Source organism: Oncorhynchus mykiss, chromosome 11 (genome assembly GCF_057628025.1).
Source record: "Oncorhynchus mykiss isolate SJ-2025 chromosome 11, ASM5762802v1, whole genome shotgun sequence".
Lineage (NCBI taxonomy): Eukaryota > Metazoa > Chordata > Actinopteri > Salmoniformes > Salmonidae > Oncorhynchus > Oncorhynchus mykiss.
Window position 1 is genome coordinate 35,470,796 of NC_143032.1, and position 24,839 is coordinate 35,495,634.

The window sequence follows — 24,839 nt, forward strand, 5'->3', positions numbered from 1 at the left end:
AACCACCAATTGAGTACAAAATGTTCCTAACATACATGTAGCCTAAACCAGACAGAGATCCTATTGTTCTATTTAATTATTGTTCTATTATATTTAATTATCAAATTAAAGCTTATTTGTTTTATAAACAGATTTGCAGATATTAAAGCAGGTGCAGCAAAAAATATATGTTTTTATTTGAGTTAACAAGTCATAAATTCTTATTTTACAATGACCCCGGCCAAACCCTCCTCTATCCCGGACGATGCTGGGCCAATTGTGCGCTGCCCTATAGGACTCCTGGTCACGGCTGGTTGTGATACAGCCTGGGATCGATCCAAGGTCTGTAGTGACGCCTCTAGCACTGAGATGCAGTGACTTAGAACGCTGTGCAACTCGGGAGCCCCTGAGATACGTGAAATACTTGTTTCTAGCTCCAGCGATGCAGTAAATGTCTAACATTACAATACTAGTACACAAATACATTTGAAATATTTAGCAAGAATCACATGAGTGGGTGATATTGTAGTCAGTAAACAATATTGTATTCAGTCAATAGCTGACAGTCAAATTAGGTGATTGGCAGTCAGTGTCCCAGCGAGAAAATCTGTCATGCTGATGATTTTCATTGGTGGCCATGAAGCCTTTAGTTAGTTTTCAGTGTATAGTTTGGGCATTCCTTTGGTATTTTTCCTATTTATGTTTTGTCACCATCTGAACAACTATTAGTCTGCTTGGACTGGCCCAATCAAGAGGTCAAGAAAGAACTGGCCCTGGACCTACGGTAAGGTAGCTGTCTCCTGGGTACATGTACATTCAAAACCTGGTCGCATATGCTTACTTCTCACATGTATGCACAGATCAAATCAGGTTACAGACCGTGTAGCTAGACCTGAATTTTTTTTTATTTTTTTAAGTGTGACACCAGATGAGCAAATCCCATGATACACCACTCCTCCTCAGCCTCCTGGCATTGCCCAGATGTTTGAAAGCCATGGAGAGAACCACGTGTTTGGTGGGTAAATCCTACGAGATTATGTGACCACGTTTGGTCTGCTTTAACCCCTTTACAAGGATTCTAAGCCAGAGTGGGTGCTGGGCACGTGGATCAGTGTTAGAGACTGTTGCCTTGTCAGGACAGTGATCCATGACCACCACCTAAGCCCCTTTTTGAGCCAGGAAAAACCCTGAGGTACTCTACAGAACACACCTGGTAACCTGGTTATATATCTGGTATAACACTTCCTGTTATACCCAATTTAAGATATTGGATATTGTCTCCAATCGCTGGTGCACACTAACACAAAGGTCTGCTCACATCGACTAGACACTGTTCCCCAGACTTAGGCCCTGTATCGAAAACATCTATCTTAAAACAGTGCCATACCTCAACATATTGCCCTAGTTATCTCATGGTCAAAGGCCCACAAGCAGAACTAATAGTAATCTGGGGTGAGCGAGGGTGAATCTGCTGCTGGAGAGGAGAGCAGGGCCATGGCTAATTAGGCTCCATCTGCCCTCAGGTGGACTAGGATGTGTGTCCCCCAAAATGGCACACTATTCCCTATGTAGTGCACTACTTTTACCAGAGCCCATATGGGCTCTGGTAAAAGTAGTACACTCACTATAAAGACAATAGGGTGCCATTTGGGACGCAGGGAAAGGTCTGTTCACACATAGTGTGAAGACAGTAGATTGGAGGTGTGATCTGGGAGGTGAGTCCTCACTCTTAGCCATATTTGATTTATTTTACCTTTATTTAACTAGGCAAGTATGTTAAGAACAAATTCTTATTTTCAATGACGGCCTAGGAACAGTGGGTTAACTGCCTTGTTCAGGGGCAGAACGACAGATTTTACCATGTCAGCTCAGGGGGTTTCGATTTTGCAACCTTCTGGTTACTAGTCCAACGCCCTGACCACTAGGCTACCTAATTCCTGTTGTTGGAGTGAATGACTGCTTTATTCTCATACTCATCTCATGTAACATCTGTAGCGTTACAACACTCCGATAATTTACCCCAAATTCCCAGGTGTTCCAGAAGAATCCCAGTTGGAAGATTCTAGGAAGAATTTCCCTACCCTAAACATCTGAGAGTCTGTAACATGTAGCTTATTTAGGATGACATTTGCCTTAGTGCCTTTCATGTGATGGAGAAAGAATTCTGATCATTCTGTACATTCTCTTTTATTATTAGAAAAAAATGTATGTGTCATTCTTGGGTTTTTATTAGGAGGATGTGGGTGAGCTCTCTGCGATTGACTAACTAGTGGGCTGTGTGTGGTGTGTGTGTTCGTGCATGCGTGACATATATCAATAATTTGTGTGGGTGGAGCCAAACTTTGAATAGATCAATTGCCCACTCGCTCTGCCAGTGTCGGGTAACAAATGCCCTAGTTACCTTTGGCTTATTGATTCACACACATACTGATGCAGTGATGTAAAAAAGCATTACATACATACAGTGAGGTCTCTCCACAACAGCTCATGAAAGAAAAAAGCAGACACTTTTATCCAGGTGAGTAGTGGGTATTACATTATAGTATGGGTTGCCCCACACAGCTCATGGTGAATGTTTACAAAATATGAACTCTCATGAACAAACTGGCATAACGTGATCCTGTAAAGTACAAGTAAAATAGTTTATTTACATTTTTACCCCTTTTCTCCCCAATTTCATGGTGTCCAATTGTTGTACTATCTTGTCTCATCGCTACAACTCCCGTACGGGCTCGGGAGAGACGAAGGTTGAAGGTTGAAAGTCATGCGTCCTCCGATACACAACCCAACCTAGCCGCACTGCTTCTTAACACAGCGCGCATCCAACCCAGAAGCCAGAAAGTTGCCAATCAAAAGTTGCCAATTGACTAGAAACGATTCGGTTAACCGTTTTATGTGTGGATTAATTGGTGGAATTTGTGCATTTCAGGTAAAATAACAACTCAATGTTTATATCCCAGGACAAATTAGCTAGCAACAGCAAGCTAGCTAAAAAAGGACAAATTAGCTAGCAAGTGCAAGCTAGCTAGTTAAATTGCCATAAATGTTTAATGCTTTTCGACCGGTCCCCAAATTAATATATTGGTTCAGAGTTTGTTTTGATATTTTAACCTGTGTGTCGTGATCGCGTTTGGTGTGGGGGGACAAAATACATTCATCACACTCAACTTGGTAACAAATAGCACATGCAGCATGCCAAAGCTTATCATCTGTCCATTCTTACCAAATAGAGCGGGAAAAAGTTTAAAATGTCAAATTATATTTACATTACACGTAACATTTTCCAAATCACTTTTGTGTATTGATGCACTGTGCATTCAGCAAGGGCTGTCAAATCAAATCTATTCCCTTTATTAGGCCTTCCGAAAAAGATCTGTGTTACCTCTCGAACAAACACAATGAAGGGGAGGAGAGGAAGAGAAACACGGAGATCACTCCTCCTGCAAGAACATTTGAACTCAACACGCTTGGCAGACTGTGTAAACCACATGTATTATTCTAGTGAATGTCTCGTCTATACATAAACTGGGTTGGGTCCAATTCCAATTATCCTCAATACATTTCAATGAAATTGGTATTTAAGTTTACTTTCGCAATTGACTGAATTTAAATATGGAATAGACCCTAACCAGAAAAGCCATACAAAGCTAAATACCTAGGTCCATTATGAGGTCTCAGAAATCTCCAACAATCAGAAAGCAAAGCTTACCCTGACAACCAGGTGTTTGGTTCTTGAAGGCTTTGGTTCAACTGGAGGCTTGTCCAGCATCCCAAGGGAAATCAGAATCATGAGCACGGATAGGAGAGTTCCCCAATGCTTAAATGACTAGAGACTAGGCTACTTACACTGCCTAAGCACAAGCACAGACTAGCCCAGTCGATAGACTGCTATGCAGATCACTGCACCAGTGTGGCAGTGACTCTGTGCAAAACTGAACACAGAGTCACTTTACGCTTACTGAACACATCAACACATCGGCTGTCCCACATGGACTCGTAGGAAAAACTCTTCAGCCAGTAAATTAGTTGGGACTGCTGTCCCGATATAATCAGGCATGGGCAGGCAAGCAAACAAACCACACACACACACACACACACACACACACACACACACACACACACACACAGATGCTACCATCAGACAGAAAGACAGACACACTCCTATACTCCTTGTAGTTTGAGGGCAGGTTGCCATGGCACTGCCATCATTAATTAGCTGGATGAGTGGGAAGACTGTCTCTCTTATGCTGCTATGACGTGAAACACACACACACTCTCACTCAAAAATGTAAGCACACACACACACACCAGTGGTGAGCGGGTCAGCTGTTTGTTCAACCGCACCTGCCCGCAATTGCTAATAACTCATCTGCAACCGCCCGACTATATGTGATAAAATGAACATCTGAGGCTACTCCCAACCTTAACGAGCAAATATAGAAAATGCGAGATAGGACACAGTCAATAACTGCATAATTATTTTTTTTTGACAGGGGGTGCAGGATTTTTTGTTGTTGCCTGATTTAGATATGTTTCTTCTGCTTATAATTTACAACATTTTGGAAGGCTATTTGTTAGTCAACTTGTCTATAATTAGATACATGTAGCTTCTCTTTTGTAATTATACAGTATGTTGCGCTAGAAAACCAGATAAACCCTTGCTCAACAGAATCATGTAATAGATCGATCAAATTAATGCTTCAATCTAGTTGACATCGGTGAAGTTTTATCTGTCATCTTTCGCGGACCATAGACATTTAGGGACAGGGGAGAAAAAACAATAAAGTATTTTTTTTACATTTTGAAGTAAAAATGATTTTCTATGCAAAATGTCCAAAATGTCCAGTTTGACCGGTTGTAAGGAAATATAAATCTGTGAAAACGACCCAACATGTGTCTGATAAGATTTGAGTTCAGCTTCGATGCATATTTTATATGGTTGAAATACTGTCAGGTTTAGTGATGCTTTTATGATGAAGACAGCACCTCTATAGATGGTATCTACCTGAGCATTTCTGCATGAGTTTTTATTAAGGCTACATAGACCTATTCGCACGGGACTAGTACTACTAGAGAACGTAGGTTATGTATTTATTACTTCAGAAGGTCCTTTATTCCAGATGATAATGATGCATTTGGCGATGTTCAATTCATTCGCACAAAACATATAAACACAAGCATTCACTGTGGATACATGTAGGCCCTTCATATATAGGTCATGCACAGCCATTTGTTCAATTTATCGAATAATTTATTGTTTTCTTGCTCAAACCGCGAACAACACCTTTCAAACATGTTGATGTTGATTGGCTCGGGACTAGTATTGTTAGTGTTTGGCAATTAGAGTAGGTAATTTATTCTGCCGAGTCAATGTCCAGATTTCAGTTTCCATTTAACCAATCTAAACAGAAGGCTACAGTTCCCTTGACATGCCATAGGCCTATTTGAAGTCCCATCTTGTGACTTTCGAAATTGTATAGAGCCTCACACAATCATCACACATAACATAGCCGGCACTGCTATATCATCCTCTTTTAACACTTCACCAAATCTTTTCTAAACATTACTTTTCTGGCCTTCCCTTCTCTTTACTTTCAACTCTCCTTTCGCAGCTTTTGTCTTATTGAATTAAACTTTTGACTATGTCATTTTTGCCTCGGTGAATTGACGTTAACTTGTTCTGCCCGTTTCCAAAAGCATTATTTGGCAATTGGCTTGCTTGGCAATTTGGCGCGTGTACAGTTAAGCCCTAAAGTTTAGGCTTATGCAGTAATACAAGATAGCCTAAAATAATGGAAGAAAGCCTCAATGTAGCCTATATAAATTGCACAATAACGATACATTCATGGATTTATTAAGGTATTGTTTCTCTTTATTCAACCCGCTCGCCACCGACCCGTCCCTTCAGCCACACAATATTTAATGACCCTAAAAACGTCCACCAGATATAACCGCAGGGACCCGGTTAATGAGTAAACACACGCATCACTAACACACTCACAATTAATTGTGTTCTTTGAAAAAGGATTAGCTGAAGAGGTCATCTCTTTTTTAATTTTACATTTTATTATTTGTTTAGTCACTCAACCAAGGCTGTCCAGAATATACAGTGCATTCTGAAAATATTCAGATCCCTTGACTTTTTTCACTTTTTGTTAAGTTATAGCCTTGTTCTAAAATTGATTACATTATTTTATCCCTCATCAATCTACACACAATACCCCATAATGACAAAGCAAAAACAGGTTTTTAGAAAATGTTGCAAATGTATTATATTTTTTAAACTGATACATCACATTTACATAAGTATTCAGACCCTTTACTAGACACCTTTGGCAGCGATTTCAGGCTCGAGTCTTCTTGGGTATGACACTAGAAGCTTGGTACACCTGTATTTGGGGAGTTTCGCCCATTCTTCTCTGCAGATCCTCTCAAGCGCTGTCAGGTCAGATGGAGTGCATCGCTGCCGGGCTCTGGCTGGACTACTCAAGGACATTCAGAGACTTGCCCCGAAGCCACTCCTGCATTGTCTTGGCTGTGTGCTTAGAGTCGTTGTCCTGTTGGAAGATGAACCATTGCCCCAGTCTGAGGTCCTGAGCGCTCTGGAGAAGGTTTTCACCAAAGACTTTCCTCTGTCATCTTTGCTTCTATCCTGACTTAGTCTCCCAGTCCCTGCACTGAAAAACATCCCCACAGCATGATGCTGCCACCACTATGCTTCACTGTAGGGATTGTGCCAGGTTGCCTCCAGACGTGACGCTTTGCATTCAGTCCAATCTTGGTTTCATCAGACCAGAGAATCTTGTTTCTCATGGTCTGAGAATCCTTTAGGTGCCTTTTGCCAAACTCCAAGCGGGCTGTCATGTTCCTTTTACTGAGGAGTGGCCTTCGTCTGGCCACTCTACCATAAGGGGCCTATTGGTGGAGTGCTGCAGAGATGGTTGTCCTTCTGGAAGTTTCTCCCATCTCCACAGAAGAACTCTGGAGCTCCGTCAGAGTCACCTCCCTGACCAAGGCCCTTCTCCTAACTATTGCTCAGTTTGGCAGTGCGACCAACTATAGGAAGAGTCTTGGTGGTTCCCAACTACTTCCATTTAAGAATGATGGAGGCCACTGCGTTCTTGGGAACCTTCAATACTGCAGAAATGTTTTGGTCCCCTTTCCCAGATCTGTGCCTCAACACAATCCAGTCTCGGAGCTCTACGGACAATTCCTTCAACCTCATGGCTTGGTTTTTGCTATGACATGTACTGTCAACTGTGGGACCTTATATAGACAGGTATGTGCCTTTCCAAATCATGTCCAATAAATTACATTTACCACAGGTGGACTCCAATCAAGTTGTAGAAACATCTCAAGGATGATCAATGGTCTGAATACTTTTGTAAATAAGAAATGCAAACATTTCTAAAAACCTGTTTTCATTATGTGAATCTGAAATTACTAGTAATCTGGAATTACTATCTGAAAAAGGGGAATTACTATCAGAACCCAAATAAATCAAAGATTCTCCCCAGTCTATAAAGAACTGTACATCTCTTTCTAAAATAATTAAGAACTCCTCCTCTCTTAACAGAAGAAGCCACCTCATTGGTAGCCCAAATATCTCTCAATGAACTCAAAAGGGCATTTGATAGCATGAATAAACGCAAATCACCTGGATGGGACAGTATTCCTCCTGAGGTCTATTTAACATTTTGGAATCAATTAATAGATTAATTGGGAATCAACAAACAACTCTGTCGTCACTTCCCGTCACACTTCTGTGTTGTCTCCGTGATGGTGTGCTGTTTGTTGCTACTTGGCTGCCTGCCAAACATTTAACTTTTTACCTTTAATAACGTTTAATCAAACTCTGTATTTAATAAGTTTACCAACGTCTTATTATTTTTCGGATATATCTCTTGACACTTTCACGAAAATAGTCATGGCCTCTAAACCCTCCAGCTGTCTACTGGACCCTATTCCAACTAAACTACTGAAAGAGCTACTTCCTGTGCTTGGCCCTCCTATGTGGAACATAATAAAGGGCTCCACATCCTCTGGAAGTACATCAAACTCACTAAAAGTAGTAGTAATAAAGTCTCTCCTGAAGAAGCCGAAACTTGACAAGGAAAATCTAAAAAACTAAATCGGCCTATATCGAATCTCCTATTCCTCAAAGATTTTTTGGGAAAAAGCTGTTGCTCAGAAACTCACTGCCTTCCTGAAGACAAATAATGTATATGAAAAACTCTAGTCTGCTTTTAGACCCCATCACAGTCCTCAGGCCGCACTCATGAAGGTGGTAAATTACCTCCCTGTGCTCCTTTACCTTAGTGCCACTTTCGACACCATCGATTACTATACATTGGGCGGCAGATAGCCTAGCGGTTAGAGTGTTGGGCCTGTAACCGAAAGGTTGCTAGATCGAATCCCAGAGGTGACTAGGTAAACCTCTGTTCCTGAACAAGGAAGTCAAACCACTGTTCCTAAGCCGTCATTGTAAATAAGAAGTTGTTCTTAACTGACTTGCCTAGTTAAATAAAAAATGCATTATTTTGGAGAGATTGGAACGCGGACAAGTTTTTGCCTGGTTTATATTTTATCTGTCGGAAAGATATCACTTAGTCTCTGTGGATGGTTTGTCCTCTGACAAATCAATGGTAAGTTTTGGTGTTCCTCAAATGTTCTGTTATAGGACCACTATTGTTTTCAATATATATGCTACCTCTTGGTGATGCCATTCGGAAACACAATTTCAACTTTCACTGCTATGCAGACGACACACAGCTTTCCATTTCAATGAAACATGGTGAAGCCCCAAAATTGCTACCCTGGAAGCCTGTGTTTCAGAAATAAGAAAGTGGCCATTGGTAAATATTTTACTTTTAAACTCGGAGAAAACAGAGATGCTAGTTCTAGGTCCCAAGAAACAAAGAGATCTGCTGTCTGATCTGACAATGAATCTCTATGGTTGTACAGTCGTCTCAAATAAAACTGTGAACGCCTCAGGCTTACTCTGGATCATGATCCCTTTTTATTAAAAAATGTGACAATTTTGGTCCAAAAATTACACAGAAAATCAAATCCATGCTTTTGTCATGTCAATATTAGACTACTGCAATGCTTCTACTCTTCAACTACCTGGATAAGGCACTGAATAACCTTCAACTAGTGCTAAATACGGCTGCTATAATCTTGACTAGAACCCCAAAATTTGATCATTTAACTCCAGCGCTAGCTTCCTGTTAAGGCTAGGGCTGATTTCAAGGTTTTACTGTTAACCTACAAATCTCTCCTATTTGGTGCTGCCATACATACCTACACGTACACTACGGCCACAAGACACGGCCCTCCTTATTGTTCCTAGAATTTCTAAGCAAACAGCTGGAAGCAGAGCCTTCTCATATAGAACTACATTTTCATGGAATGGTCTGTCGATTCATGTGAGAGACGCAGACTCGTTCATAACCTTTAAATCTTTAGTGAATACTTATCTGCCAAGGCAGCAGCTACTCTTCCTGGGGTCTGTCAAAATTAAGGCAGTTTTACAATTTTACCACTGATTTCAATGCCTGGCACTTTTATAATATGGCGAAATCGTCCCCAATTGCAGTTCCTAGGGCTTCCACTAGATGTCAACAGTCTTCAGAAAGAGTTTCAGGCTGGTTTTTGGAAAAATTAGGGAAAGGTTGTAGTTTTTCTAAGTGGCTCCCTATTTGGCTGTAGTGTTTCCAAGTGCATGGCTGAGAGAGCGTGTTCCTTTTGCTTATCTCCGGTAAAGACAATAACAATTCTCCGTCTTAAATTGTATTATTTATTTGCGTATTAGGGTACCTAAGGATTGATTATAAATGTTGATTGACTTGTTTGGATAAGTTTATTGGTAACGTTTGGGATTAATTTTGAATGCATTTTGACGGAGGGAAACTGAGTGGATTATTGACTGAAGCACGCCAGCTTAAACTGAGTTTTTATGGATATAAAGAAGGAATTTATTGAACAAAAGGACCATTTGTAATGTAACTGAGACCTTTTGGAGTGCCAACAGAAGATCTTCAAAGGTAAGGCATATATAATATAGCTATTTCTGACATTCGTGTCGCAACTCCCTGGTTGAAAATGATTTGTTATGCATTTGTGTGCTGGACGCTGTCCTCAGATAATCGCATGGTTTGCTTTTGCCGTAAAGCCTTTTTGAAACCTGACACATTGGCTGGATTAACAAGAAGTTAAGCTTTATTTTGATGTATTGCACTTGTGATTTTATGAAAGTTTAATATTTATAATAATTTTATATGAATTTGGCGCTCTGCCATTTCACCGGATGTTGGCCAGGTGGGACGCTACCGTCCCACCTATCCCAAATAAGTTTTAACAGGGATATAAACAAATTGGTGTACAAAATCTGAGAGAAATACACTTTTTGTAAATTTTTATTTCAGCTCATGATACATGGGACCAACACTTTACATGTTGCATTTATATTTTGGTTCAGTATATATACCTATTTTAATATTTTTTCCTTTCTTTGCTTTCAGTCCCACTGGGAAGGGGTGGTATTGGGAGTGGTATTTTCTCTGGTAGCTGGAAGGGGGTGGGGTGTCTGAGGGGTAACTGCCGAGCAACCCTAGTTGGGGATGGGAAGTATCAAGCAAAAATAAATGACACAGAAGATGATACATGGCAGTGTGAAACTCTAGCCTCTGTAGAAGTGTAACACCCCACATAATACACAACACCCACGAGCGCAATTGCTCCATGTCTATCTGATCCCCTTCTCACTTTGTAATGATTGCTTCTCGGTAAGGAGATTAAAAGCGGCTTGCACCAATCCAGGATTTACAGAGAAAGAAATCATTGCCATCCTTCTTCTTGAAGGACAAATGTGTTTGTCAGTGTTTTGGTTGGCAAAGACACTTTTGATACATTTTGCATAAAAAAAGCATAATAGAGGATAATATAAAATATAATGTCAAGTCCAATGGTGATGTTATGGAAATACCCATGAAAAGGCTTTGGTTTAGCTATAAGGCAAGACCCAGTTCTTCGAGCTAGATAGAAATGGAAAGATGAGCCTACAGCTCATCTTTCAGCCAAAGAGAGGTCTCATTCATACCTGGGTCGTATTCATTAGGCACCAAACGGACGAAAAACGCACTGACACAAGGAGGGACTACATGGATTTGTCCAATAAGAAATGCTAATGTCCCTTTTCTGTTGCAAAAATGTTTTCCATTGCATTTAAAAGTTAGAGTTTACACACATTCTAGCACCACACACACACACACACACACACACACACACACACACACACACACACACACACGCATACATCCAGGCCAAACTAAACAAAAGCTAGGTACTGGAACACAGACATATGAAACATATGTGTACGAAAGTAATGTAGTAGTGTGTAGTAATGTACACCTAACAAAAGAGAAAATAATTACTTATCTCGGTTAGAAATGAATCATCCCACCAACATAGATAGACGCAAACAATTCCAAATAGCTGTTGTTATTTTACCTTAGGCTTCTTTGACATGCTCGTTGTCCCAGACTGCCAGAGACACCTGTGTCCCCTCTCTGTTCCAGCGCGGCTGCAATGAATTATGCAAATCCCCTGGATTTGTTCAGAGTACCATGACACATGGGTAAAAGCAGCTGACGCCTTACATAAAAAATACCCAACCTATTTACCCTCAGTCAAATCGGAATTAAACGCTCAAAATGTAACGTTCTGCTGACAAGTGGTTCTCCATTATAACAATCGACCAATCCCAAAACTATGGATGCTCTGCTGTCTGGGCAGTTAGCTTCCATAGTACCAGAAGGGATGAGACGGGGATGGGGTCAGCCACGGTAAGGTCCCTTCTCAGGAGCGTCTCCAACTGGAAATGACATGCCTCATGTTGACGGAGCCCATCTGAGGATCTCTGGGGCAGATGCACACACACACACCGCAGGGCAGGCGCCTCTGTTCAGTGTGCGTGCACACACCCATACACACAAACACACACACACAGAGCTGGGCAGACGGGACAGAGAGAAAGAGAGTGTGTGGAGGGAGGGAGGATCAGCGGTGTAATGGTTTGCTCCAGAGTGTTTTTCTTCAGCTCGCTGGGCATTAGGCTTTAATTTGATATTGTGACATCTGTCGCCTGGGCTGGACGGATACACTATGACCTCAGGCTGACCGCCGGCCTGCACTGAGCTGACTTACTTCACACACACACACACACACACACACACACACACTTAATATGTTGTGAAATATGTTGTGAATTTATTGTAATTTTTTTGAAAAATTTCTAACTGCCTTAATTTTGCTGGACACCAGGAAGAGTAGCTGCTGCCTTGTTTGTTAATTTCTCTACCAAAAGCCACCTCCAATGACGTTTTAGAGAATTTGGAAGTACGTCCAACCGGCCTCACAACCGCAGACCAAGTGTATAGCGTAGTGTGGGCAAGCGATTTACTGATGTCAGCCTTGTGAACAGACTGCTCCATGGTGGCGGTGGGGTTACGGTATGGGCAGGCATGAGCTACAGACAACGAACACCATTGCATTTTATCTATGTCAATTTGAATGCACAGAGATATCGTGATGAGATCCTGTGGCCCATTGTCGTGCCATTCATCCTCCACCATCACCTCATGTTTCAGCATGGTAACACATGGCCCGATCCCACAAGGATCTGTACACAATTCCTGGAGGCTGAAAAGTTATTCCATGGCCTGCATACTCACCAGCGTTGTCACTATAAAAATACATTAAAATGACAGGTTGTAACGCAACAAAATAGTAAAAACGCCAAGGGGAAGAATACTTTTGCAAGGCGCTGTATATGCAAGAGTATTTGTACGTTGGACTTGGAGAAAGTGACTGGCAGCAGGTTAAATAATAATAATAAACAGTACGGCAGCAAAACAAAACGCTTTCACATGTGGAAAATCACATGGTGCAGTCGATCAACGTGTACCACAGCGTGTTCCAGTTCCCACCAATATCCAGCAACTTCACACACCCATTGAAGAGGAGTGGGAAAACATTCTACAGGCCACAGTCAACAGCCTGATCGACTCTATGCAAAGTAGATGTGTCGGCAGATGGTGGTCACACCAGACACTGACTGCTTTTCTGATCCACATCCCTACCTTTTTTTAAAGGTATCTGTAACCAACAGATGCATATCTGCATTCCCAGTAATGTGAAATCCTTAGAGTAGGACCTAATACACTTATTTTAATTGACTGATTTCCTTCCTTGTATGAAATGGTTGCATGTTGCTTTTATATTTTTGTTCAGTACAGTATAACTAATAAAACATTTAAATGAACACGAGAAATAAGCAATAAGAGATGAAGCTACAATGCCTTGCGACAGTATTCACCCCCTTGGCATTTTTCCTATTTTGTTTTCTTACATCCTGGAATTAAAATGGATTTTTTTTATTGTGAAACAAACAAGAAATGACAAAAAACAGAAAACTTGAGTGCGCATAACTATTCACCCCCCAAAGTCAATATTTTATAGAGCTACCTTTTGCAGCAAATACACGTCTCTGGGGTATGTCTCTATAAGCTTGGCACATTTAGCCACTGGGATTTTTGCCCATTCTTCAAGGCAAAACTGCTCCAGCTCCTTCAAGTAGGATGTGTTTCGCTGGTGTACAGAAATCTTTAAGTCATACCACAGATTCTCAATTGGATTAATGTCTGGTCTTTGACCAGGCCATTCAAAGATATTTAAATGTTTTCCCTTAAACCACTCGAGTGTTGCTTTAGCAGTATGCTTTGGGTCATTGTCCTGCTGGAAGGTGAACCTCCATCCCAGTCTCAAATCTCTGGACGGCTGAAACAGGTTTCCCTTAAGAATTTCCCCGTATTTAGCACCATCCATCATACCTTCAATTCTGACCAGTTTCCCAGGCCCTGCTGATGAAAAACATCCCCACAGCATGATGCTGCCACCACCATGCTTCACTGTGATGACGGTGTTCTCTGGGTGATGAGAGGTGTTGGGTTTGCGCCAGACATAGCATTTTCCTTGATGGCCAAAAAGCTCAATTTTAGTCTCATCTGACCAGAGTACATTCTTCCATATGTTTGGGGAGTCTCCCACATGCCTTTTGGAAAACACCAAACACGTTTGCTCATTTTTGTCTGTAAGCAATTACTTTTTTTCTGTCCACTCTTCCGTAAAACCCAGCTCTGTGGAGTGTACGGTTTAAAGTGGTCCTATGGACAGATACTCCAATCTCCACTCTGGAGCTTTGCAGCTCCTTCAGGGTTATCTTTGGTCTCTTTGTTGCCTCTCTGATTAATGCCCTCCTTGCCTGGTCCGTGAGTTTTGGTGGGCGGCCCTCTCTTGGCAGGTTTGTTGTGGTGCCATATTCTTTCCATTTTATAATAATGGATTTCATGGTGCTCTTTTGGATGTTAAACATTTTTTTTAACCCAAACCTGAACTGTACTTCTCCACAACCTTGTCCCTGACCTGTTTGGAGAGCTCCTTGGTCTTCATAGTGCCGCTTGCTTGGTGGTGTTACAGACTCTGTGGCCTTTCAGAGCAGGTGTATATATACTGCTGCTCGTTGAACATCTCAATCCAAAATCATGGGCATTAATATGGAGTTGTCCCCCCTTTGCTGCTATAACAGACTCCACTGTTCTAGGAAGGCTTTCCACTACATGTTGGAACATTGCTGCGGGGACTTGCTTCTATTCAACCACATAAGCATTGGTGAAGTTGGGCACTGATGTTGGGCAATTAGGCCTGGCTCGCAGTCGGCGTTCCATTTCATCCCAAAGGTGTTCGATGGGGTTGAGGTCAGGGCTCTGTGCAGGCCAGTCAGTGCAAAAAATATCTAAAAAACAGTTCTCTTTGTTATTATGGAATATTGTGTTTAGATTGATGAGGAAAAAACTGTATGCAACAAAATGTAGAAAAAGTCAAGGGGTCTGAATACTTTCCGACTGCATTGTACACCCTTTAATACCCACCAAAAGCAGGTCTTAACAGTAACGCAGTTGGAAATGGTATGGATTTTGAGAGAGGAAGTGCAACCTATCCAGCCGTGACACACAATGCCCATGGAACGAGAGATGTGCATTTTGTGCTGGTGAATCTCGTATTTAGAAACATAAAAAACTATTGGTTTCCTTCAATTTTGTTTAATTTGAATAAAAAACCAAGCATAGCCGACCCTCCCCTTAATCAATTATGATTTAGCAGCTTCGCATAGTGGCATCTTTTTTATCCTGGCCATGCATTAGCAAAATTAACCCATGAATAAAGGGGTTTTAATGGTCTTCTGAGAGTGCCTTGAAATATTAGAGGTTTTTCCACTAATGCTTTTTTATGATTCATAATTCACATACCTGCTTTATATTTGGGAGAAGTCTCTTTATATTGGATCTGTGATAATGTTGCGTTTAGTAGGTAGGTGAAGGAGTCAGGCGCAGGAGAGCAGAGATGTCTGAGAAGCGTACTTTAATTGGCAAGTCCAGCAACACAGGTATGGCACAATCAAAAAAGTACAACGCCCTCGACAACTGAGAACCCGTACAAACGCACGGAGGAACAAACAAAGTTCAGACAATAACACTCTAATGAATCCGTGAAAACAAAGAATGGCATAACCTCACCGAGCACATCACAATGAAAGAATAATCCCGCACAAACGTAGGCAGGCAACAGGGTAAATATATACACACAGAAATTAAAGCAAATGAAATCAGGTGAGAAAAAGAACCAAAGACAAAACAAACAGAAAAGGAAAAAGGGATCCGTGATGGCTAGTAGACCGACGTCGCCGACCGCCGCCCGAACAGGGAGAGGAACTACCTTCGGTAGAAGTCGTGACAGGATCTTTGTCCAGCTCCTGTAAAAAAAACGCCTCAATTGTCGACCTTAATATTTCAGTGTCTTCAGAAAGTATTCCTACCCATTGACTTATTCAACAATTTGTTGTGCTACAGCCTTAATTCTAAATGGATTAAATATTTCTTTTTCAGTGTACATTTGGCATTGTGTTTAGGTTATTGTCCTGCTGAAAGGTGAATGTGTTTCCCAGTGTCTGTTGGAAAGCAGACTAAACCAGGGTTTCCTCTAGGATACTGCCTGGGCTTAGCTCTATTCTGTTTTTTTTTTATCCTACAAAACTCCCAAATCCTTGCTGATGACAAGATTCCCATAACATGATGCAGCCACCACCATGCTTGAAAATATGAAGAGTGCTACAGTGATGTGTTGGATTTGCCCCAAACATAATGGTTTGGATTCAGGACATGAAGTTAATTTCTTTGCTATTTTTTTTGCAGTTTTACTTTAGTGCCTTATTGCAAGCAGGATACATGTTTTGAAATATTTTTATTCTGTACAGGCTTCCTTCTTTTCACTCTGTCATTTAGGTTAGTATTGTGGAGTAACTACAATGCTGTTGATCGCTTTGAGGCAAGTAACACTGAAACATGCATGAGAGCATCAGCTGTTCCGGACAACTGTGTGATCACGCTCTCGGCAGCCGATGTGAGTAAGCTCTTTAAACAGGTCAACATTCACAAGGCTGCAGGGCCAGACGGATTACCAGGACGTGTACTCCGAGCCTGCGCTGACCAACTGGCAAGTGTCTTCACTGACATTTTCAACCTGTCTGAGTCTGTAATACCAACACGTTTCATGCAGACCACCATAGTCCCGGTGTCCAAGAACACTAAGGTAACCTGCCTAAATGCCTACCGACCCATAGCACTCACGTCTGTAGCCATGAAGTGCTTTGAAAGGCTGGTAATGGCTCACATCAACACCATCATCCCAGAAACACTAGACCCACTCCAATTTGCATACTGCCCTAACAGATTCACAGATGATACAATCTCTATTGCACTCCACACTGCCCTTTCCCACCTGGACAAAAGGAAAACCTATGTGAGAATGCTATTCATTGACTACAGATCAGCGTTCAACACCACACGCCCTCAAAGCTCATCACTAAGCTAAGGACCCTGGGACTAAACACCTCCCTCTGCAACTGGATCCTGGACTTCCAGATGGGCCGCCCCCCCAGGTGGTAAGGGTAGGTAACAACACATCCGCCACACTGATCCTCAACACTGGGGACCCTCAGTCCCCTCCTGTACTCCCTGTTCACTCATGACTGCACGGCCAAGCACAACTCCAACACCATCATTAACCTAAATAGGGTACGCTAGCGTCCCACCTCGTCAACAGCCAGTGAAACTGCAGGGCGCCAAATTCAAAACAACAGAAATCCCATAATTAAAATATTATTTTACACCATTTTAAAGATACACTTGTTGTAAATCCAGCCACAGTGTCCGATTTCAAAAAGGCTTTACGACGAAAGCACACCAAACGATTATGTTAGGTCAGAGCCAAGTCACAGAAAAACACAGCCATTTTTCCAGCCAAAGCGAGGAGTCACAAAAAGCAGAAATAGAGATCAAATGAATCACTAACCTTTGATGATCTTCATCAGATGACACTCATAGGACTTCATGTTACACAATACATGTATCTTTTGTTCGGTAAAGTTCATATTTCTATCCAAAAATCTGAGTTTACATTGGCGCGTTATGTTCAGCAGTTCCAAAACATCCGGTGATTTTGCAGAGAGCCACATCAATTTACAGAAATACTTATAATAAACATTGCTAAAAGATACAACTGTTATGCATGGCATTTTAGATCCACTTCTCCTTAATGCAACCACTGTGTCAGATTTTTTAAAAAACTTTACGGTAAAAGCAAACCATGCAATAATCTGAGTACAGTGCTCAGACAACAAATCAAGCCAAACAGATATCCGCCATGATGGAGTCAACAGAAGTCAGAAATAGCATTATAAATATTCACTTACCTTTGATGATCTTCATCAGAATGCACTACCAGGAATTCCAGGTCCACAATAAATGTTTGTTTTGTTCAATAACGTCCATCATTTATGTCCAAATACCTCCTTTTTGTTCGCATGTTTAGCCCAGTATTCCAACTTCATGACGTGCGATCACTAGGAGCAGACGAAAAGTCAAAAAGTTCCGTTGCAGTCCGTAGAAACATGTCAAAAGATGTATAGAATCAATCTTTAGGATGTTTTTAACATGAATATTCAATAATGTTCGAACCGGAAAATTCCTTTATCTTCAGAATTGCAATGGAACGCAACATTGCGTCAGTGGTCAGCTGAAGTCTCTCATAGTGTTTGGTGCGTAAAGGACAAATGCGGTCATTGTTTCTCTCTCTCCTACTAAGAAACCACCAGTCCCGGTTGATATATTATCGAATAGATATTTGAAAAACACCTTGAGTATTGATTATAAACAACATTTGCCATGTTTCTGTCGATATTATGGAGCTAATTTTGAACATTATTCGCCGTTTTCGTGACTGCAATTTCCGGGCGATTTCTCAGCCAAACGTGAAGAACAAACGGAGCTATTTCGCCTACAAAAATTGTATTTTTGGAAAAAAGGAACATTTGCTATCTAACTGGGAGTCTCGTAAGTGAAAACATCCGAAGCTCAAAGGTAAACGATTTCATTTGATTGCTTTTCTGATTTCAGTGACCTGCTGCTAGCTGGACAAAATGCTATGCTAGGCTATCGATAAACTTACACAAATGCTTGTCTAGCTTTGGCTGTTAAGCATATTTTTAAAATCTGAGATGACAGGGTGATTAACAAAAGGCTAAGCTGTGTCTCAATTAATTTAATTTGTGATTTTCATGAATATGAATATTTTCAAGGAATATTTATGTCCGTTGCGTTATGCTAATTAGTGTCAGATGATGACAACGGTCCCGTTCACGGGATGGGGTGTCACTAGAGGTTAAGTTAACACGCCATAAAGGAAGCAAAACATTGTTAACTTCTTGGATATAGGGGGCGCTCTTTTAATTTTTGGATAAAAAAAACATTCCCGTTTTAAACAAGATATTTTGTCACAAAAATATGCTAGACTATGCATATAATTGACAGCTTTAGAAAGAAAACACTCTGACGTTTCCAAAACTGCAAAGATATTGTCTGTGAGTGCCACAGAACTGATGCTACAGGCGAAACCATGATGAAATTTCAAACAGTGCCCCAGATTTTGAAGGCGCTGTGTTCCAATGTCTCCTTATATGGCTGTGAATGGGCCAGGAATGAGCTTACACTTTCTGTCATTTCCCCAAGGAGTCTGCAGCATTGTGACGTATTTGTAGGCATATCATTGGAAGATTGACCATTTTACACTACATCGACGAGGTGCTTGGTGTCCTCCGTCGCAATTATTGCGTAATCTCCAGCTGCGTGTATTTTTCCATTTGCTTCCGAGGAGAAACCCAACTGCCACGAATGATTTATCATCGGATAGATATGTGAAAAACACCTTGAGGATTGATTCTAAACAACGTTTGCCACGTTTCTGTCGATATTATGGAGTTAATTTGGGAAAAAGTTCGGCGTTGTAATGACTGAACTTTCATTTTTTTTCTCTTAGCCAAACGTGATGAACAAAACGGAGCGATTTCTCCTACACAAATAATATTTTTGGAAAAAAATGAACATTTGCTATCTAACTGAGAGTCTCCTCATTGAAAACATCCAAAGTTCTTCAAAGGTAAATTATTTTATTTGAATGCTTTTCTTGTTTTTGTGAAAATATTGCCTGCTGAATGCTAGGCTTAATGCTATGCTAGCTATCAATACTCTTACACAAATGCTTGTGTAGCTATGGTTGAAAAGCATATTTTGAAAATCTGAGATGACAGTGTTGTTAACAAAAGGCTAAGCTTGTGAGTGAATATATTTCTTTCATTTCATTTGCAATTTTCATGAATAGTTAATGTTGCGTTATGGTAATGAGCTTGAGGCTATGATTACGCTCCCGGGTACGGGATTGCTCGACGCAAGAAGTTAAGAAAGTTGCTTTTAGTTGTCTGGTTTGCTAGATTGCCATATAATAAATTCATTTTTAAACGGGTGAGTTTATTGGTGTTAAAATGCACTAGTTATGTTATTTTGGACCACCAGGCTGCTGATGTCACACAGCCTGTAGTTTTTGTGTTCATACTTTTTCATAACGACAACGACAAGTTTGATGTCGGACGACAATAGAATGTTCATGATGTCACTGCGACCACTATCAATAGACGTAGGATAAACCAGCCTTCAGTCTTGAAATCTTTGGTTGTTCTGTACGTGGCCTCACATGTGAATCCTTAAAGAGATGGGTGGGGCTAAGGCTTAAGAGGGTGTGAACGATGCTGAATGGATGTAGATAAAGAAGAGCTCTCCAGTAGGTACCAAAACATTCAAGGGCCATTTTCTCAAAAGTGAGGTTACAAGTTTATCAACTTTCAATGGAGGAATACTTTCCCATTGTTCCTCAACTGCAGTGTGTGATATACAAGTTTCTAGCTCTGAGTCTCTACTTGTATCGAATCCTACGTCAGACAAAATCAACTTGGTCAGTCACAAATGCTACTGCACTGTTCCATATCCTTCCGATGCAGCATGAGGGTAGAATGTAGAAAGCAGCATGTACGCACCATATGGGTGGGCAGAAGAAAAGTGGAGCAGTGTTTTCCCTCTGGAGGAAAAAATACAAAATACATCCATGTTTATGCACACATGCACACACGCTTTTAAGTGAACTCACAGCATTACGTACCACAAAACAAGAGTGCATTTCTTAAAGCATATGCTATAAACCTAGTATAGCCTCAGGTTCACCACATCCAATCGCTCAACATCATTTTATCCAAAGGTTACAACTAATTATAATAAATTACATCATTAAATGGCTTAATAGCCTAGTAGTTAGAGTATTGTGCCAGTAACTGGAAGGTTGTTGGATCGAATCCCCGAGCTGACGAGGTAAAAATCTGTCTGCTCCTGAGCAAGGCACTGTTCCCCGGGTGCCGTTGATGTTGATTAAGGCAGCCCCCCCACCTCTCTGATTCAGAGGTTAAATACAGAAGATACATTCAGTTGGACAACTGAATAGGTTTTCCCCTAATGAGTGAGGTTTAGGTTTTTGAGTTTAGAGGTAGTGGTATCATAGCCATCTCTGCCTCATCATTGGGCTACTGCAGAGAGAGAGAGAGAAACTAATCCAACCAAAAACACAGAGAACCAGAAAACCTTAGCTTACACCTTCACTCTGGTGAAACACTAAAACAATACAGAAATACACTAAGAATAAATAAAGAACAGCATGACAACAAACAGCTCATTGTGATTGAAGAATCCACAGATTCAAATCATTTCTGGGAAATTGGAACACACTAAACAAACAACAACAACACAAAGAGCTATCTATCTAAAATTGAGATATATGGATAGACCACTTCTCCAACCTTTTCGGCCATTTAAAAACATATACATGATAATTGTGACCGACCGCATTGATTCAGTCTTAGGTAGCAAAATTTGAAATTGTGTTTTTTACATTGGATAAAAGCAGAGACACAGAGCTACATAATGGTATATCATACACTGCATTTGAGGAACAATGGGAAAGTAATTCTGCTTTGAAAGTTGATAAACTTGTAACCTCACTTTTGAGAAAATGGCACTGTTTGTTTTGGTACCTACTCGAGAGCTATTTTTTGTCTACACCCATTTGGCATCATTCACACCCTCTTAAACATTAGCTCCACCAATTTCTTTAAGGGTTGATCCAAGCATTCTGTCCTAACAACAGCAGTCAAGCACCCAAGCTAACTGGCTAACAGTTGGTGCAGTGACATTCTATTAAAACAGACACTAGCATAGTGCAGTATTTTGTTACGACATGTAGCTAGCTAGCTAAACAATGAACCGTAATCCCAATTCATGATGTTACTACCCTGCACGAATCTGCAGGTAGCTAACCGACCAGGTTCAATGTTAGCTAGCGAACATTAGGCTATAACAAGCAAAGCAAATGGCTCCGAGATATGAATAATAAGATAATACACGTAAAGTTAGCTAGCTAGCTAACAGTAAACTTAATAAGATCATACACGTAAAGTTAGCTAGCTAGCTAACAGTAACTTGAAATGAAAATACTTCAAAATTAGAAACGTGTAATATCTGAAAATGTAGCTAGCTAGCCTATCTTACCCGTGGTCTGAAATTGTAGTAGATAGCCAGACAGTTGCATAGTGGAGTCTTTTTGTGAGACAAGGATGCAGCTTTAGCCCCACACTCTTCAATATATATATCAATGAATTGGCGAGGGCACTAGAACAGTCTGCAGCACCCGGCCTCACCATACTGGATTCACTGAAATCAAATGTATACTGTTTGCCGATTATCTGGTGCTTCTGTCCCCAACCAAGGAGAGCCTACAGTAGCACCTAGATCTTCTGCCCAGATTGTGTCAGACTTGGGCCCTGACAGTGAATCTCAGTGAGACTAAAATAATGATGTTCCAAAAAAGGTCTAGTAGCCAAGACAACAAATACATTGCTCTAGAGCACACAAATAATTATACCTACCTCCGCCTAAACATCAACACCACAGGTAACTTCCACAAAGCTGTGAGTGATCTAGGAGACAAGGCAAGAAGGGCCTTCTATGCCATCAAAAATTAACATAAAACTCAACATCTCAATTAGGATTTTGCTATAAATACTTCAATCAGTTATTGAACCCATTTCCCTTTATGGTTGTGAGGTCTGGGGTCCACTCACCAACCAATAATTCACAAAATGGGACAAACACCTAATTGAGACTCTGCATGCAGAATTCTGTAAAAAATATACAAAATCACAAACAATTCATGCAGAGAATAATTAGGACTATACCCGCTAGTTATCAAAATCCAGAAGAGTGCTGTTAAATTCTACAACCATTCAAAAGGAAGCAATGCCCACGCATTCCATCACAAAGCCCTCACCTACAGAGAGATGAACCTAGAGAAGAGTCCCATCAGCCAGCTGGATCTGTTCACAAACACAAACAGACCCCACAGAGCCCCAGGACAGAAACACATTTAGACCCAACCAAATTATGAGAAAGCCAAAAGATAAATATTTGACCTAACAGAAAGAATCAACCTTAACAACAGAGCAAATTGAATTGCTATCTGGCCCTAAACAGAGAGTACACAGTGGCAGAATACCTGATGACCATGACTGACCACAAATTAAGAAAATCCTATGTACAGACTTAATGAGCATAGCCTTGCTATTGAGAGAGGCCAAATGTATGACCACATTAGAGACACATATTTCCACAGATCACACAGACCTACAACGAATGTGAAAACAAATCAAACATTGATAAACTCCCATACCTCTTCCGCAAAACACCGCAGTGTGCAATCACAGCAGCAAGATTTGTGGCCCGTTGCCATGGGAAAAGGGCCACCGGTGGAGCACAAACAACATTGAAAATACAACCTACATCTATCTGCTTATTTCTATTCCCTTTACATACTTCAACTACTTGCACATTGTTACAACACTGTACATAGCCAATAATATAACATTTGAAATGTCTATATTCTTTAAAAAAAATTATTGAGTGTAATGTTTACTAATGTTTCCCTTGTTTATCTTCCTTTTGTTTATCGTCTATTCCATTTGCTTTGGCAACGTAAACATATGTTTCCCATGCCAATAAAGCCCTTTGAATTGAATTGAGGAAGAGAGAGAGAGAGAGCAAGAGTGAGAGAGAGAGAGAGAGAGAGGGGGGAGAAAGTGAGCGAGAAAGAAAGAAAGTCTGAGGAAGCAGAGGCCTGTGGGTAAATGGGCACCAGACTAAGCCACTCTCCCCTCCCCAACTCGTTGATTTCATCTGAGTAAAACCTCTCTCTAATCTCCCCTGATCCATCTGCACTGGCCCAGAGTCAGAAATGACACTCCCACACACACCAACATAATAACGACACATTTTTGTAAATGCAAATTCAGATAACAATTGTACCCACACAAATACTGTGCAAGACAATCCCTAAGGTAAATCAATTTAAATGTAAGCTAACACGTATGTGACGATTCACCGATACGCATCGGTCCTCGGGTTCAAATGTTTAAGATGTGTAAGATGGGAGTGCATCTGTCCGTGAGACCCCAAGCCAATCCAAATGTAGCATGCATCATCAGAAAATCGATTCAAACTTTACGAATCGACAGTTCACAAATTGTTTTTGCTCATATTACTTTCTTTCCACCTTCCGAAAATACCTCTCATCTTTTGTGACAACTGATGCGTCCTCTTATTTAGTGTTAAACTAAACATGTAACCGTTGACAGTCATTGGTCAACAAGTCATTTTGCATGCCCGAACAACCCAGGCAACATCAGAACAACCCAGGCAATAACAGTAGCCTAATCAAACTGTGCGCTGTCACCTGTCAACTGTATTCAAATGTTTTCAAAATGGCTTGCGCAATATTAGGCTTTATTAGTTGAGTGACAACCAATGTAATTTTCTAGGTACTTTACTGGAATGAAGTTGCCTAAGCAACCGCCTGCGACATGACTCTTCTTTGGCTATATGTTGATCTGTCAGTAGGCTAAATAAGATTTGATTTTGATTGTTCAGTTTCACCATCAGAAATAGTTTCGGTCATTTTGCTCTAAACAGTGTATATGGTCATTTTTAGATATACAGGCTAAAGACGATCATTTCATAACGAGGGCAGCAATCAATCAACAATCACTTTTTCTACCCGCACTGCAAGGTGGAAGCAGCAGGGAAATTTCACTCAGTGGAATCCAAAGTTGTGCTGTATCATCTAAAGATACATTTCTTAAAGATAAATATTGATACATTAATAGCTCAAACTAATTAGTGGGTGATGATGATTTCAGATCAAAAGTGGGGGGACAAAGAGCAAACATTATCCCCCCTTATGTGATAGTGGGGTTGTAG

The 24,839-nt window shown here is 40.8% G+C and overlaps 1 protein-coding gene across 10 annotated transcripts in view; it reads right to left on the minus strand.

Annotated features, from left to right (window-relative positions):
• Positions 1-24,839, minus strand: part of LOC110535617 (voltage-dependent L-type calcium channel subunit beta-1) — a 128,750-nt gene that overhangs the window by 65,431 nt on the left and 38,480 nt on the right. Inside the window, exon 1 of one of the 10 annotated variants that reach the window (XM_090189951.1) lies at positions 11,491-12,006. The exons of the other annotated variants lie outside the window; for them this stretch is intronic. Within the exon in view, the coding sequence (XP_090046077.1) occupies positions 11,491-11,508 (18 nt within the window). The 5' untranslated portion in view covers positions 11,509-12,006. Of the gene's footprint in view, positions 1-11,490; positions 12,007-24,839 lie in introns of those variants that run through there. 10 annotated transcript variants of the gene reach the window in all.